Here is an 18,135-nt window from a genome sequence, read left to right on the forward strand (position 1 = left end):
TCCCCCAAGAAATGATGACATCACTGTCATTGTTTAAAGAGATAGTAATCATACTGGATGTAAACTTTTGATTTTGAAGACAATAAAAAGACACATCTTTTTATTATGTGTACATGTCTGGTTTCAACTTTACTCTGAAAACACAAATGATGGGATAATTTCAGTGAACACTAATGCCCCCTTTTCTGATTTAAAAGGACCAACTGTTTCTTTCCATCTCAGCTTTTCAGAGTTTGTTGTCAAAACAGCAGAAGATAGAAACTAAATACAGTTTCTGCTCACTTGTCTCAGATAACATGAGGGGTCTTCATGATTCATATCTGACCAGTAATCCTCAAGACCATTCAGTGCTTTGCTTTAGAAACTATCTAAAATATTTGAATTGATTGTTTGAAAAAAATCTTTTAAAAAATGACGTAAGATTATTTATATTTTAGTATAGTTAAAAGTTAAATTCATTATTTACTTGCTGCTCAAAGTCTGACATTAAAACAAGCACTGGACTACTGACAAAGCTTTTGAGAAGAACAGATTTAAATGAATAATTCAACAATATTTTGTGTAAAAAATGAAGCATGGATAACATTATTACATGTCCAATCATTTATCTGCCTCGGGTTTTCTGACTAAGTTGTGATCCTCCAATCCTGTAGATGGCAGTAAAATTTGAAATATTTCGATGTGTCCGCCGCCAAAATGCTCATTTCACAGAAGAAATATTTTGCTTTTCGGAAGAAGAGCCCAACAAAGCGGCCCTGTTTCTTTTCAGCAAGAAAAGTAAAAAAAATCTTCCAAACCGACGATGTACGCCAGGACAAACACAGGCAGCACACATGGAGATTTTCAGGACAGAAATGGAGTGAACTACGTTTCGTCGACAGAGACCTTCGGCCACTGCTCTCAATTGTTCTGGAAAAAGGATCCGAACGATTCCGGAGTAAGAAAGCCAGTTGTTCCCACCACCATTAGCTAGCGAACCCCAGCCACAAACACACAGCTCACTCTGTTCGCCAACTAGTGACTGAAGCATTTGTTATCACACCTCCTTAGGTTTCTGGAATGCAGTCTGCACTACATTTGGCTCTTCGTTGGTGCAACTGTGCATGCAATGCTAGAGCCTTTGAGCATCCGGCTAACCTAGCAACCGTCATGCTGAGCGCCTCCTGGCCTAGTTTGACCATTAGCTGCTCTCAGCTAAAAACCAGGCTAGCCGTTTTCTCCAGTCTTTTACAATTTGTGTGATTGATATGTATGAGCAGCCGAAGCGCGACGCCGTGGCTGCGCTTTGAAAGATGAAAATGGCGATAGCGTTGACATAACGCATCACAGGGACTATTAGCATAGTTGGAGCTAATTTCGGATGCAGGTTCCCCATCGTATCAAGATGTACCGTTAACTGTGTACAGCAAGGCAGTGTGGTCCCTTGGTTAAGTCCTGTGTTGAAGTGCGTTTTAACAGCTCAGTTGTCAGACTGTGGGGTTTCTGCTGAGCTCTGGAATATTGTTAGCGCAGAGTAAACACGACCAGGCTGCTCGGCAGGAAACGTTAGCGGAAGACGACCCGCGGAGAATGCTTCAAAGCCCCCTTTGTGATGCCAGACTGTGGTTCATTCATGACCGGAGTCTGTCCACAGACGGCAGGGGCACGCTGAGACCCAGGGCCGGCCCAAGGTTCTGTTGAGGCGGGAACAGTATTTGATTTGGGGATCCTCTTCTAATTAAGCCACCACTGCACGTGATGGTTATTATGGCTTTTGCATTCACCGCTGTTTGCTCTACAGTTCACTAGTAATCCATCAATGAGTCCCTAAAATGGATATTTCACATTTGTTGAAGTGGGTTCTGCTCATCATAGAAATGTTTATTATATCTCAAAACAAATGCATCTGAAACTTTCTTCTGGAAGTTGTAATTTAAGAACCTTTAAATCACATAACTGTGATCCATTATTTTGGATCACAGTTTGATGTGTATTTGTGCTGTAGAATGATATCAGTCTGATTTGATCTTCGCTGTGAAACAGACTTCAGAGCAGAACCAGTTCAGTGCATCTATGCAGAGTAACTCCAGAAATAAAAACCAGCAACAAAGCATATTAATATATGTTACACTGTGAACATCTGGCACCCCACCCAACCTGTGCAGTGCTCAGCAGCCTGCTGACGGTGTGCAGGGCCACACGTCCACAACTGAATTATGACATTTTATCTGTTTTAATGTTGAAGTCACAAGCTGTCACTTTGGTCGGTCTGTTAATTGCTTTCTGTCTTGCGTACAGTTGCACATCAATGTTACCTTCCTGCTTATCATTGAGGTAATTTAATAAAACATAAAGAGGTTAGATAGCGGCATACTTCATCAGATAATCTAAAATCCACCTGAGTGTCGGACAGATAAAAGCCAACTACTTTTCCACAGCATGTTTCCCTGTAGGTTCAGTTGAACCTCCCTTACTACTGCAGAAATGCACTATGTTGTTTTATACATTTTTATTCTACAAGATCCATTCAAAAGTAGATAACAAGAGCATCTGTAAAGAAAAAACTCTGATTAATGCTAGATTACTAAGTCATTCATTCATAGTCTGTGTGTGAGAAAGAGAGAGAGAGAGAGACGTATGAGAGTTGCTCTCATGTAGGTAAGCAGGATTTCAATGTCTTTTAAAACAAATTTATCACAGTTCTGGACATTTAAACTGCCAGTCAGAAACTCACCTCCTTAGTTCACACTGTGTGTGTGGAGAAAGAGCTGCTTTCCCATCGCTTTAAAATGACAGGCGCTGGGAAACGTATCAAATGAATCTTTATCTGTCCAGTTTTGTGAACGTTCCAGGTTTTGTCCTGATTGGCTGTCAGGAATTGTTTGCGTTGTTGTGGCAGATTGCACCATTTGCATGGAGTGCTGACCCAAACCTCTGCTACTGAGGACGGGAGAGAAGGCTAGTCTGTAGGAGCCTGGTGAAAAGCAGCCGACCTTGGGCTCAGTCATGGCTGAATGGCTGAACTTTTGGAGGCGGATCTGATCTGCTGGTGAACTGAGATGTTCAGCTGACAGCCAATGACTGAACAGACTGAGACGTAACCACAGCGATTACACTCGTTGGCTATTTTAGACTAAATGCAGTAAATAATGAATAAAACAAAATGAATATTTCAAATATTGAATATAAAGTTTAAAGTGAGTTCCAATACTTTTCCAAACAGTGGGTTCAATTTGAGCTTGACTTTTGTAAATAAAGTATTTTTAATTAAAAATGAAATTAGTCCATGTTTTGTCTGGTGATCCAGTTTGTCCAGAGTTAGTGCCACCTGGTGGTGTGTGTTGGTGGGCTCAGCTGGCTCTGGCTGCTCTGGGCCTTTAGTGGGAACTCTGTGTTTTCTGACCCTCTTCAGAATGGGACGGTGGTGTAACGTCTCCCTCAGACTAAACATCACCTGGACTAACTTTTTTCAGCCCCTGACCTCTGCTGTTTGCTGAAAAACATTTTCAGTGAACGTTTTTCTCTTTATTAGGTGAACGGTTTGAATTTCTCAGGAGGTTTTGTTGTCACAGAGCACTGTCAACAGGTTAACCCTGCTGCAGCGCTCAGATCAGAGACTGCCTGGCTTCAGGGCAGTGTGGCAGGAGGAAGCTGGATTTGAACCCACATCTTTTAGTCTGCCAGGCCTCTGCTGTTACCCTGCACCTTTTCTCTTCCCTGACCTTCAACACCAGTTTAGAAAAAGGAAAAAAATATTTAATTGATTTTAGTTTTTGGGAAATTGTTGCAACTGAAATTAAGTATGTTTTGGTTTCTATTCATAATATTTTTCTTGGTATTTTATTGCCAATAAAAATATTTTATTTACTATATTTTATTTTATTATTATTATTATTTGACCAAACTTTAATTTATTTCTTGTTTTATCTTTTCTCTATCTACGATGTTATAGCTATTGTGAATCAGTTGGGTCAACTGAGGTTGTTGCAAATGTGCTGTCAAGAAAACGTTGACTAGACTCCATGTTGTTTTGAGTTTTAACATCTCTGCTGTTTGTTTTCTTCTACAGCCAAGTTCCACCATCAGCTGGTGCGACCAGCTGCCGCCGTCCTCTGCAGCCCTTTCTAGCTCCAGTCTCTCCTCAGCGTCACTTTCTAGCTCCAGCCTCTCCATGGAGTCCCGAGCGCCCGCGCCTCCGCCCCCGCCGCCTAGTACAACAGCGTCAGATGACATGGAGTCAGACGAGAGGCCGTACGTCTGCGACCTGTGTAACTGCGCCTACAAACACGCCAGCTCTCTTCTCAACCACAAACTCACCCACAAGACTGGAGACTTCAAGTGAGAACTCTCTCTCAGTATCTAGATATTAATATCTGTATTGATCTCAATGTTGAAAAAAAATCTAGATTATCAGTGACAAAGTGATCCATAAGGTCAGATTACATTTAGGATTCCTAATTGCACTTTCTGAAACATTTGAAAGAAAGTTTCTTGCAGTTTATTTTACATTTGACCAACATAGTCAACTTGTTGTTTTTGTCAGTTTATTTCACATTTATGTCCATTGGCTGTTCTTCTAATTGCACCGACTGAACAAATGAAAGTTGTTTTTCCATGTTTGACCGAGACCCTGAAGCTGTTGGTGTGTTTCAGTGAGCTGTACCGGTGCAGAGTCATTATACATTTCTAGTTCAGTACATTTATGGCTACATTCACACTGCAAGCTGAAGTGACCTACATTTTTTGTTGCTCTTATGCGACCTGAATCTGATTTTTTTGTTTCTTGACAGTCTGGATGACACAGGTCGGATTTTTGGGCTGCTGGGATATGTGACCCTGAGCCTGATACAGTTCTGATCTTTTCCAATGTGACCTGTGTCTGCATTCATCCGGCCTGAACGTCATTGATACTCAACACACAACACTATGCTGAATCCTGAAACACAAAAAAAAAAACAACTTATTATGGTAGACGATAATAAGGATGAAGTTGTTGATGTGTTTTAAAATCACGATGCATTCCAGCATTAGCATCCATGTTCACTTCCACAAACGCTGAGCATGCTTGTTATGTGTAACGTTACTGCGACCAAAATCAGAATGGAATAAAGACTGCAGTGTGAACATCGCCTATATGTGTGTTTTTCAAAATAAACATTATAAGCCAATTCAGCTGTTGTTCGTTATCAGATTGGTATCAGTATGAGCCGATACTAAACATCAGATATCGGTATTGGGAGTGAAGAAAGTGGCTCTGTTCACCTATATGCACAGTTTTGTTTTGCTCTGACCTGCTGTCGGCTTCTCCTCAGGTGTGACTTCTGCAGCAAGCCGTACACCAACTACATGTCGCTACGCAACCACATGCGAATCCATGGTCAGAAACGCTACATGTGTGACCTCTGTGGAAAGGCGTTCCGCCTGGCGCGGTACCTACGGAACCACCAGAGGATACACGACGATGGGCCCAACCGCTTCGACTGTCCGTCCTGCTGCAAAAGCTACCGCACCATGCTGGAGCTGGCCCAGCATCGCTGCAGCGCCGCTGCCTCCAACCAGGTACGCCATTGGGCTGCTGTGCTGATACGGGCCGGGGGTTGAGCAGAGAATCGGTTGAAAACCTGCTGTGATCTAACAGTCAGTCAGCTGTTTCCCCTATTTATTCATTCACTGAAATGCTTTCTGAAAATCATTACAAGATTAATTATACTTTAAGAAATTGTGTGCAGAAGAGGATTTTCTCCCTTTCACTTATAAACCATTGACTTTGGAAATCACATGAAGTTCATTTTGTTGGGAATTATCATTAGCTTTTTCTAAAAAAAAAAAAAGCAACTTCACTACTTTCACTCAGTAATGAATTGGAAATCCAAAATGTTTTTCAAGAATATAATGTTTCTGCTTTTTAAGCTCAACAAGTCTGGAAAAAAATCTCCAGATTGTTTCTCTGCAAAGATCTGAAGATTCGGCTGCGTAGAATTTTCTGTCATTTTAAGCTCCTGGTTGAGAATGTAAATATGAAATAATGAAACCAAAGGGTTTCTGAAGTTAACTGAATTATAGAATTGCAGAGAAAAAAGGACCTAATTGCAAATTCCAGACCAGAGTAAATTAGTGTAGAAGTTGAGGTGATAGCCTGGTTAAGCATGTGATGCTCTCTGGGATTCTCTCACTGTGAAGGAAAGATTTGTAAACTAGGGGTATTTGAGTCAAAGTCCCTTTAGCAGCCTACGATACTTTATTTTGGTGATGTGGCTCAGACACTGAAACATATATTATTTAGTTTGATTTCACACAGTGATTTGTGGTCAGTAAAAATGTTGTATGAATAATGTACTTTGCTGTCAAAAAATAAGAAATATAAAAGTAACATAGAAATATAGCAAAGTCTTATTTACAAGCACAAATAAGAGAAAAGCAATATACACCAAATCAGATGTAAGGAGATTGTTGGTTGTTCAAATGTGAAACTGTCTTGTTTCACACTTTCTGTTGACATTAAGGTTTCTAGCTTACAGAAAATGAGATTACATTTTGATTTAGTCAGAGAATGAGATGATTACATCAGAGCAATAAAATAGATTTTTAATACATAATGTTTGATTTAAGTTTACCACAGTTTGCCTGGTAGTCTGAGTTTGAGAGAGATAGAAGATCTTTAAGTGGTTGCTTTGGCTACAAAAACACTGTGTTGAATTTCAGTTCAATTCATTTGGCCATGCTCATTTATGGTTTATTTAATTATGGGAAGGTTCAAGTAACATTAATGGAAAGTTTAGAGAAAGGAAGAAAATTGTGGACAATACTTGGACAGGATGAAATCGAGCACACTCCCTGAAATGGATCCATGTGAAAGAAGTGTTTTTATTTGAATGACTGAAATATGATGCAGAGTTCAATGAAAGCGTTTGTAAGCCTACTTAGATCCTCATTTTTGATGAGAAAGCAACAGCAGGAAAGCCTGCCTGTATGAATGTTGATGTATCTGACTGCCAGAAACATGTAACAGTAGGATTCTCTCTTTACATGTGTGTATGGACCTAACATGGTATGTTTCTCCTGGACTCTGTGCCTCCCAGCTGTAGTTCCAGCAGCCTCCTGCTGCCGGCCCACTGACTGTGTTAGAGCAGGTTCAGTTCAGGGACAGCTTTAAAACTCACTGACAGACTGGACAACAGCTCAGCAGATCTTCTGCACAAGTGTAGTAATCCAAACTTCTGTGTGTGTGTTTTTGTTTGTTTGTGTGTGTGTGTGTGTGTGTGTGTGTGTGTGCGTGCGTGTGTGTGTGCGTGTGTGGGGTTGGTTCATAAGAACCGGTTCAACTGCCCGTCCTGCTTTAAGAGCTACAGAACCATGCTGGACCTGGCCCAGCACCGCTGCAGCGCCGCGGCCAAAAACCAGGTTGGTGTGAGCGTGACTGAGCATGTGTGAGAGGTTAGAGGTCAGAGGTCAGCAGAAAGACTTGGAGCTGTGAGGGAATCCCAACGTTTACTGGAGTTCAACAAACATTTTATACACCGTGTGATGGAACTCTGTCCTTCCTGCTCTGTTGTCTTCACGCCTCTTTCACTTTAAGCCAGGAATGCTAAGCTAAGCCTAGAACAAAGCTACCTGAGGCCCACACTGGCAGGACCAATAGGATGTGACATCATAAAAGTCTCACACATGATGTTTATCTAAGCTGCTGTTTTGGAAGTGAAAATAAAACTTCATATTAAATAAAAGATCGATAAACATTTAGACTTTTCTTTCTCAGCTGATGTTTTGATGCTGTAGAAAAATGAAGAGACCCCTGCAAAACAATCAGTTTTCTGATTTCACTCTTTATAGTTATATGTTTGAGTAAACTGAACATTATTCTTTTATTCAATAAACTACTAACAACATGTCTTATGAAATTCCAAACAAAAACGTAGAATTTATTTGCAGAAAATGAGAAATGATCAAAATAACAACAAAAAATGCAGCGCTTTCAGATCTCAAATAATGCCAAAAATGTAATTTAGAAACAACACTAATGTCTGAACTCAGGAAGAGTTCAGGATAAATATGTGGTGGAATAATCAGCGTTATATCAAGCATTTTGTGCATTTTCAGGTCAAGATGTTTGTAAATAAAAACATGTTTTACATTAGTATAATCTCAGACCAAATAACAAACAACTTTAATATGATAACATTTATTTAGTGAAAATTAATCCCTAATAGTCTGAATTATAATGCAGCTGAATTTTTTTTTATGTATACTTTTACTTAAAACAAAGTTTAGACTTGTGTAAACCAACAGAAATAATATAATGCTGAAACTTAAAGAGCTGGAGGTGTGATGAAAATCTGTCCGGCTGGAAGCGCCACAGTGCTGCCATCAAACAATGAATTAATTAAAACATAATTACATTTTGATCAATCAATCATCTTTGACTCATGTAGAGTTGACTACTATGTTGATTAATCATTAACTGGAAGATACGGACTCATAAAAAAGGGCATTTTTTGAAAGAAAACACGGTCAGAGCAGTAATGAAGCCAGAACTGTGCAGAAAATCTGTACATTTTGCGTTTTACGTTAAAAATCTCTGTAAATTCTTTCTACGTGAAACTCAAGTGGTAGTTTTAACTTCACCTAGTTCACATTCTGCTTGAACAAGTCTCCTATTAAGCACCTTTTGATAACCAATTACTAATAAGTCAATCCAATAAATCAATGTCAGATCAGTTCGGCAGAAAGCACTGAACTTTTCTCATGTTGATATCAGAAGGATTTTTAGCTGCAGATTGTTCCTTTGCTACAGATGATCAGTCGTTCACTAAAGGAATGTGATTAAATTTCAGGCGATAAAATGTTTACGTTCTGATTTAATTCCTGTTCTTTTGGTCTGTTTCTACTATTATATAAAATTATCTTAAGTGATTAAATAGAAAATGTGCAGAAAGAACCAATTGCTATCGGATTAATCAGCAGAATAATCGACTAGTAAAATAATCAATAGCTGCAGCCCCTGAATCAGGCATAAACTGGAGGAGTGAGCTTCATTATGTCAGCCTCCATCCTAACCTTATCAGTGTGGCAGGAATGACTATTCTAGGTAGTTTCTATGGGTTTAAAAAGTAGAAATGAAGGTGACCCTAGCACAGGGGTGGCCAGCTATGGACTGGGAGGGTCAAAGGTCACCATGCTGACTTAATGACTGCATCACTAGAACCTGAAACCAAAGCTTCCCAACTCTCAACTCCATTGCGGCTTTTGTTAAAGCCTGAGGTTTAACTGTAGAGTTAGTAAGTGTCTGTGTGTGTGGCTCTGTTTGTGTGTGTGTGCATTTTGACAACACCATCTCATATTAGTGGTTAAGGTAATCAGGGCCCTGCCAGGAGACCAGTCTGAGACGCAGGAGGGAAAGAAACGGGAGAGTAAATCATTCTGAGTGACAGAACAATCACCTTCATCATTCACTTCTCCTGAACTCTCACTGTGATCTGCCTGCTTGAACTCTGTGCTAGCTGGGAGCGACGGAGGTTTATAAAAGTTCTGCTCTCTTCTGTTTCTTTGCTGGTCTTCAATCCAGACTGGCGGTCGCCGCTCCAATTTCTCTGCCACTCCACGCCGCCAGCAGCAGCAGCAGAACAACAGCGCTAACTCCATGATGCAGCCGCCGCACGGAGCACACAGCCAGCAGGAGGCGCTCCCGTCCCACTGCGTGGCAGCCATGTCCCAGGGCGGGCCGGGGGCCAGCCAGCCGGTGGCGGATCCTCACCAGGTAGGGGACGGCCAGAGCGTCTGCAGGTTCCTGAGCAGGACCCCCGCTGAGATGTTGCTGTGTGTCCCAGCAGGGCCGGTCCAGCTCCGTGTCCTCTCAGAGCAGCCAGCAGAGCATGAGGAGCTCCTCCAGCAACAAGCACGTCCCCCCCCCCAGCGCTGCCCCCTCCTCCTCCTACTCCCTGCTCCAGCCCCTGGTGCCTGAGGTAAAGGAGATGAACTCGGGATACACTAGACTGAGCGCCAACCCCATGGTAGGAGAGTCCCCACACACCTGCCCCCTGCTGGCCCTCGCTGGCCCCTGCTGGCCCCTCCTGGCCCCTGCCTTCTCCCAGTCTGCTTACTAACATTAGCATTGGGGTGGTGGTGGTGGGAGGGGGGTTCTTTCTTTGTTGATATTTACCATGAATTTACAAGCTTTACTCTGTCAAAAACACTCATCTACTGATTGCTGCTAACATAGAGACAACTGCTCATTATATCATTTCTCTCAGACTTTTTAAATTTAGTTCAATTCTAAATAATATTGAATTCTTATCAAGCTTCCATTGCACTTCTGCTCAACTGAACTCAACTTGTCTAAAGGTGTTGTTAGCCAAAGCAAGCTACAAAAGATTTGAAATGATTAGATTGGGTTGAGGGATGATCTGTACATTTCAATAACTATAATCAGAAATGCTTTGCCTTCTTAAAGCTGTAGCATGTAACTTTTATAGAAAATACCTTTTTATGCATATTTGTTGAACCTGTTGATAGTCTAATATGAAATGGATAATCTCTGAAAAAAAATCTAGCTCCTCTGCCCTCCCCCGGTGCTAACTAGAAACAGCCAATCAAAGCCAGGAGGCGGGTCTTACCGCTGTCAATCACCCTCCCTGTAAGTTGTTTCGCCAGCATTGACGCGTTGAGGAGCGTGTACATGAAGTGATTGACAGCCAATCCTACAGCAGGGGTTGGCTGTCAATCACAGCCTGATTGGTTGTTTTGAACCGGTGCATTTCATCAGACGGCAGTAGCAACACTGGGTGGAGCGGATCCATCTTTTCACGGATTGTGTCTCATTGAATACGGTCAGAACATGGTGACAGATTGAACAAATATGTAAATGTAGATCTTTTTTTGTTTTAAAAGTTACATACTCCAGTTTAAATTAATTTCTATGGCGACCACTTTCTTTTACTACAAGCAGTGTTTGGTATGCCATTGTTGCTCTGGACAGTCTAACAAGATTCCTGGTTGTACTGTGAACCGGCTGCCTGCTGCACACATCAGACTCAAAACTAGTTTAAAACTTGAGGTGCTGTAAAAAAAAACCTTAACTGCAAACAGGCTCTTTCCAGAAGCCGTACCCCTTAAGTTATTTTACTACCACAAACCTTTTGTTCTGACTTTGTGTGACAGACCAACACACACTAATGTATCCCAGTGAAGGATATGGTTCTCAGTTCTTTAACAAATATAAAGTGTAAAAGTTTGGGATTCATTTGTATTCAGTTTCATTTACTCTTTTAGTCCAATATGAAATGCAGTATAACTAACTTCCTTCATAAGTCTGAAAAATACTTTATGGATTACAAAGGAAATGAAATGAAGCCTGCGACAGACTGGTGACCTGTCCAGGGTGACCTGTCCAGGGTGACCTGTCCAGGGTGACCCCGCCTCTCGCCCAGAACGCAGCTGGCGAGGCACCAGCAGCTCCTGACTGCAATAGGGACAAGGGTGATCAGATGATGGATGAATGGATGAAATGAAGCTCATATTATCCAAGGTTCTTCAGAGAGTTGGAGCTGCTGACGATTGGGCAGGAAGGATCAGGATCATGTCATTTTTCTGTCCTCAGAGAACAACCAGCCTGATGAGGACCAAGGAATCCAGGAGACATTTAAACCAGGGTTAGGTTCTAGAATCTAGAACATCTGAGCTCCATCAGTCCTTCATCTGGACATGGAGACACAACGTCTGTCCATCTGTCACAGTTTTAGACTCTGTTTACTATGAGACAGTTTTCAGTGAAACTAACATTTTGTTGTGATCCAGTGATATCAGTGTAGCTGCATAAAATTTACAAGATGGATGGATGGATGGATAGATGGATGGATGGATGGATGGATAGATAGATAGATAGATAGATAGATAGATAGATAGATAGATAGATAGATAGATAGATAGATAGATAGATAGATAGATAGATAGATAGATAGATAGATAGATAGATAGATAGATAGATAGATAGATAGATAGATAGATAGATAGACAGACAGACAGACAGACAGACAGACAGAGACAGACAGACAGACAGACAGACAGACAGACAGACAGACAGACAGACAGACAGACAGACAGATAGATAGATAGATAGATAGATAGATAGATAGATAGATAGATGGATGGATGATTATGAAGCATTGACTCATGAGGGCTGAATACAAATAAACTTTTAGCATTTTGCATTCAATAAAATATTTATATATATATATTTAAGTGCTAAAAATGTTGGTGAGAATCTAACTGCTTTCACACATTTGATTGCCTTTTGCAACTTTAAAAATGTCTCTGTCATCCTTCCCATAAGAAATCAGATGTAGCTGCTACATTTAATCTGGGTTTTCTACTACAGTGAAGGAGTGTTTAGTGTCAGACAGCATGTCAGCTCTTCACCAGAGTCTGGATCCGGGTTCTGCTTCTGGGCTCGTAGTTTCCCCACCAGTACACACAGGGCCTTCAATAAAAACAGAGTGAAATTCAGCTGACACAGGGATTCTTTCTGTTGGGATATAAACCGTGTGTGTGTGTGTGTGTGTGTGGATTTTCTCACTGATTCTACTAACCTTAGGGCTCTGCTGCTAATTCAGTCTGCTTTCCATTCCATCAGAGCTGCCGTTACGGCCATGTTTGTTACACATCGCAGTCAGAAACATTTCACTCATTCTGGAATGCTAGTCCTCTTACTGGTTGTGCTGTTTGTAGTGAATCACTGAACTGATTTGAGCTTACAGATGCGATTTTTTTTGTAAAATTCAGTGAAACAAATCTCTTTTTTTTCATATCTTAATTATTAAACAGGTGTAAGCTTCCTCTCACTGATAAATGCACATACAGCCATTCATTAGATCAGTACAGAAAATGAAATCTGTTGAAACACCAACAGAATGTTTAGTTTTCTGTTCTGACGTGAACAGAAAAAGAAAACTTATCTCCAAGTTGCCTTCTTTAGACCTGAAACAGTTAATTGTGACAAATCAAATTTTAAAATAGTTGTCAACTAATTGAGTAATGAATTGTTTACTAGAGTATCCAGACTGCAAAAAGGTCAATTACTGAAGCAACAACAGTAATTAAACTAAAACTCTACTGGAATACATACAGTCTACATTTAAGATAAAAAATGTTTGTAAATCTGTTCTCCTTGGAACTCCTCTGTAATAAAAGCAAACAAAAAATCACCTGAAAAGCATCTCTTTCTGTCTAATTAATCATCTGTTTGTCAAAAATGAACCACCAGGTCAGTTCAGCAGGAGGAGCTGAGCTTTCCTCATACTGATACTTTTCTACAAATGATCAGTTATTAACTAAAGAAATTGCAGTTTAGACATTTTTCTCATTTTTTAAAAGGAATTGTTTCTTTATATTTTAGTGTATTTCTAATATTGTATAAAATAAATTAAAGATCTACTTTTTTTTCAGAATAATTGATTACTAAAATAATCGCCACTTTCAGCCCTGGTCTTCTGTTTGAACTGTCATTTAATCCAGTTTATTGTTTTCCTTTTTTTAATGTTCATCATTTCCTGGGTTGTGCACCAGATTTTCGCTTTGTGCATGAATGCTTCACCAAAACATTAAGTGTGCTTCATCTTTCTAAAAGCCTCTGTGCTGACACTGATGTTATCTCCCTCTGTTTTTCTCCCTCCTCTCTGGCTGTCCTCCGCCTCCCTGTCGAACCCGCCTTCCCTGCAGAAGCACCAGGACACTTTCTCCCTGGCCCCCCAGCGGCCCCTCCCCACCATCAACCCCATAGGCCACTCTCTCCATCCGAACGGCGCTCCCTCGCTCAAGCCTCCCCCCGTGCCACGGACCATCCAGGCCATGCCCTGGGAGCAGCGCTCCCTCTACAATCAGTGAGACTCCTGACAGCCAAGCACTTCCTATCGTCACCTTGGCCACCCAACAACACAGCCTCTTCTTCCACCCTGCCCCTTTCACATCCAGCATCCAACAGCCGGGATGGAGGATGGAGGACTCCCGAACGGCCCGCCGCTTTCCGAACCTCTCCTTTTGGAATGCTGTGTGTGGGAATGGGGAAGGGCACTGTTGAGAACTAGTTGAGATTGATTTCTGAGTAGTTAGGTTGAAAACAATGTGTTGCCTTGACCCTCATGTATGATCTATGCCATGTACTGGATAGAAGTTAAACTGTCTCCACCCTGACCCGCCCTGTTGGTAAGAATTTATCCCCGTCCTTCTCTCCCCCATAGTTATGAAAATATCTATCCTTCCCGTTATGAATAGTGCTCCCACACCCTCACCCTTATGTTGAATAAAATAAAGTCTTTTTTTTTTTATCAGGAGCCAATTGCAAATCTGGAACAACAAGTTGTTGCTAAATGTTACAATTTTTTCTTTCCATCGGTCCAATATCTGTATCTTTGTCGAATGCAGTTTCTGCAAAAGAAAAAAAAGGGGGAAATGTTTTTCCCCTTTCTAACCTTTGACCTGCTGGGGAGAGAGTGTTGTGTATATTGTGCATCAGGAGGTGTCGCCCCTCAACACTCACCTGTTATGTCCAAGCACAAAGGAGCAGCTGAAGACGTCTGCAAGGGGAGTGACCTCTGTGTCCCGACCTGACTGTTACAGGGTTCAGCGCCGTCGGCCTGCAGCCTCTGCAGCCTCCGCAGTGAGACGGAGGTCGGCTCCTGATCCAGACCCGGTGAGCCCTCAGTAGAACCGACCAAGACTGAGCTCAGCAACACAGCCAAAACTCACTTTTCAACTTCAAAGTTAGTCTTTGTATTTATAAAAAAAATAAATAAAGTAAGAATAATTTTGTTTTAATAAAATCATGCGTGTGTCTCACTATTCCCAGGATGGAATAATAACTAGGTCTCAGCAGCCAATCATGATTGACTTACTTTAACTTTAGAGTATTTTGTAAACTGTTGAATTTGAATAATGATTCATTCATGGATCCAGCATGTAGTTAGTTTATCTTGCTAACTTGACGGTTGTTGAAATACCCACAATTCTATCATTGTCTTTCCTCTTTTTAAAAAGTTGTTTCTGTTTTTATTCCTGACATGTTTTCATTGTTGCTTTCTCTCTCCTTGTAAAGTGTCTTTGAGTATTTAGAAAAGTGCTATACAAATAAAAATGTTTTATTATTATCACCAAGAGGCAATGATTGAAGCCTTCTCCTGCCGCTCAGTTCTCATTGTGTCTATGGTTAACGGGTTTTTGGCAGGGAAGGATTGGGCATTGGAATGATGATAAACATTTTCTGAATGGTCAGTTTGTCTTCCATCATTCTGTGGCTCCTAGTAGCACATGACCAGAGTATAGTGGGCCAGGTTGAATTCTATTGTCAGATTTGCTTTGCAAAAGGATAAAATTGGATGTTTTTTCTGTTGCAGTGTTGACTTTAATGACTTCATGAGCCAAGTGAGGCGTAAGCAGAAAATAAGCAACAGTGACAGAAACTGGTCAAATGAACTTCAGTCTAAATTCAATTCAAAAATACTTCAATGATCCCAAATGGACATGAAATGCTGTAAACCACATCAATTCAAGATGCTTCAAGGAGTTCATAGCTGATGGTTGTGGGCTGAAAAGACCTCCTGTAGCGGTCAGTATTACAGGGAATTCGAAGAAGCCTCTGAATGAAGGTGCTCTTATTTTTCTTAGTCTCATGAAAAGGATGCTCAGGGTTGTCCATAATATTCTTGACTTTCTGTAAAATCCTTCTCTGCATCATCATCATCCCAGAGTTTCGTCAGTCGTCCCCAGAACAGAACCAGCCTTCATCGGGATGTTGCGTATTTTTAGGTCTGTGGTTCTGATGCTGCAGATCCCATAGATAAATGCGGACAATCAAAGCTCAGCTACTGATGTTTAACTGGCAAATTGCAGAATTCAAGCTCAAATCCAAGAATAAAGACACAACGGTGAGTGATTTCTGAAAGACAGTGAAGTTCTAGAACAAGCAGATTATTTACGTGGGGCAAATGTGTTTTCGCCATCTCATTTTAATTAGTTCCAAATTTGTCCATAACGAAGACATCATAACATCTGAAATGTGTTGCCATTCTGAACTTTCCGTAATGCCAAATTCGTATAGCACAATAGTTATGTGACTGTCTTTGGACCACAGGGTGTCAAACTCATGGAGTCGAGGTCAGATCATAAAACCAGTGCTGAGCGTTCTGAGCACCAGAAGGATTCTGGGTACCGGTACAATACTTCCAAAGGTTGTTTGGTAAGGTTACCACATAAAATATTTCCTTTCTGGTCATTCTACAGTTGGAGTCAATTGTGAAGATTTCTACCACTATCTAACGCAGTTGTACACACAGTCATAATCCACCAGAATTTTATTGAAAGTTTATTTCAGAAACTCAGTTCACTAAGTCTAATTCCACAGATTGTTTTCAAAGTTATACATCTGTTAATTATGATTATCTGCTTCCAGCTAATAAAATCCAGACATCTCTCACATCAGAACAACAACTTGTCATACACAGGTGTAGGATTACTGAAAGTATGTTTTATTCCTGCATAAATATTTTATTTTGTTTTCAAAAGGTACTTTTAATCCGACGCGTCTCATCAGAATACCTGTTCCAACAGAATATGGCTAGATAGAAAATGCTTTATGAAATAAAGTGAAATGAATCAAACACCAAACTGCTCTGTCCTCTTCAAGCAAATTGTTAGAAAAATCATAAACACTCCAAAAACGTTTGTGTAACACCAAAACCTCTAACTATAGTTGCATAACTTTTAATAAATATTGAGTTGATATGTGTTTCCTTGTACATTTAGGAGTAGAGCAAAATGTTGACCTTTGAACCTGGTTTAGCATCCATTAGTCACTTTCTGACTCAGTTATCTGAAACACATGTATCCTGCGTGGAACTCATTTCAACTAAACATACAGAAACAAACTTTCAGAACATTTTTATTTGAATACAGTAATAATAATTCAGGCTCTGGTGACTTCTATTCTTTGCAGTTTTCCAGTATGTTTTCAGCCCATATTTCCTGAATGTCAGCTGAATCCATTGTCATCCCACCAAACACAGTTCAGTTCACTGAACAGGTGACTTGTGTCTTCTGTCTTATGAAAGTCTTATTTTACAGATCAGTAAACCTCCAATAAGAACATGGCTTTCACTTTTGATCAGAAATACATAAGGACAATTTTTTCCTGCTTCATTCTCAGTTCTAACTGTCCTCAAGATTAAGATGAACGATTCAGATCGCTGTGATCTGTTCATTAGAGATGCAAGTATGTTTCTGTTTTCATGGCCTGCTGCCGGGAACTGTGGAAATAATCATTTTCATAATGATGATATATAACTATCATTTTTCACAGTAACTAAGGTCTCTATAACTACAGGTGGATTTGTCCAACTTTGTCTAAAAGTGAATTTGATGTTGCCATTGCTGCAGAGCAGTGTTTTGTTACTCATGCCTTAATTAGAGGGTCACTGGTTCAATTCCCAACTTTCTTCTCATGTGAAGATGTCTTGGATACGTTTGGCACATTGCGGTAAGCATCATAGAGGAAGTATTCCTCCACTTGCTCATGAACTTTATTTGTTCAGATAATGTGGCTCTCGATGCAGATTGTGACGCAATACAGCCCAACCATTTCCTTCTGGATGTAAACAACAAGCATGAAGCCTTTCAGCCAGGAGCCAGTCACTGACACTTTGAATCCAATATGACTTCATAACTGTAAGTCCGGAATAACCGAATCACCTCTGAAGCCAGTTTGCTGAAAACACCCTGAAAACTATTTCTGTCAGTTACGCAGGTCTGCTGCGGTGTGACGTCTGCAACCAAATTCACTTCCGCTTATCATGGAGATGTATTCTAAACGCCATTACTTAGGGAGGATGGTCCGTCAGTATATTTCTATTTCTTTGTGCAACATTACTATTATTATTAACAATAATAATAATAATAATAATAATGATGATGATGATGATGATGATGATGATGATGATGATGATGAATGATTGTAGACATTGACTACAATTGACATTGACTCTAACGTTGACTTCTTATTTTGTTCAATTATTCTCACTTTTTCCCAAAAAGTTCCAAAACGCCGCGTGCACGTGTCGGGAGCGCGCATCGGAAGCAAAGTCCTTCAGCGGAACACGCGCCTTTGTCACGCAGATT

The 18,135-nt window shown here is 40.6% G+C and overlaps 1 protein-coding gene across 4 annotated transcripts; it reads left to right on the top strand.

Annotated features, from left to right (window-relative positions):
- The first annotated feature begins 708 nt into the window (after positions 1-708).
- LOC129363802 (zinc finger protein 646-like) lies at positions 709-14,789 on the top strand. Of its 4 annotated transcripts, none has more exons than XM_055036091.1 (7): positions 709-937; positions 4,049-4,317; positions 5,292-5,538; positions 7,291-7,380; positions 9,542-9,733; positions 9,804-9,986; positions 13,690-14,789. In XM_055036091.1, exons 1-7 carry the CDS (start codon positions 803-805, stop codon positions 13,852-13,854), a joined length of 1,281 nt encoding a protein of 426 aa, XP_054892066.1. In that variant the 5' UTR covers positions 709-802; the 3' UTR covers positions 13,855-14,789. The 4 variants fall into 4 exon arrangements, with proteins under 4 accessions (XP_054892066.1, XP_054892068.1, XP_054892067.1 ...); XM_055036093.1 differs by having other exon boundaries at positions 9,804-9,938; XM_055036092.1 differs by having other exon boundaries at positions 9,807-9,986.
- The last annotated feature ends 3,346 nt before the right edge of the window (positions 14,790-18,135 follow it).

This window comes from Poeciliopsis prolifica, unplaced genomic scaffold, assembly GCF_027474105.1.
Source record: "Poeciliopsis prolifica strain line A6 unplaced genomic scaffold, Auburn_PproV2 SCAFFOLD010, whole genome shotgun sequence".
In the NCBI taxonomy this organism is placed as follows: Eukaryota; Metazoa; Chordata; class Actinopteri; order Cyprinodontiformes; family Poeciliidae; genus Poeciliopsis; species Poeciliopsis prolifica.

What these genes read in the sequence shown, in the direction of transcription:
- LOC129363802 (XM_055036091.1), top strand. Translation starts at nt 803, where the DNA reads ATGTACGCCAGGACAAACACAGGCAGCACACATGGAGATTTTCAGGAC. An exon ending in AGGATCCGAACGATTCCGGA is followed by an intron (nt 938 to 4,048) that starts GTAAGAAAGCCA and finishes TTTCTTCTACAG; the next exon opens with CCAAGTTCCACCATCAGCTG. An exon ending in CGGTGGCGGATCCTCACCAG is followed by an intron (nt 9,734 to 9,803) that starts GTAGGGGACGGC and finishes TGTGTGTCCCAG; the next exon opens with CAGGGCCGGTCCAGCTCCGT.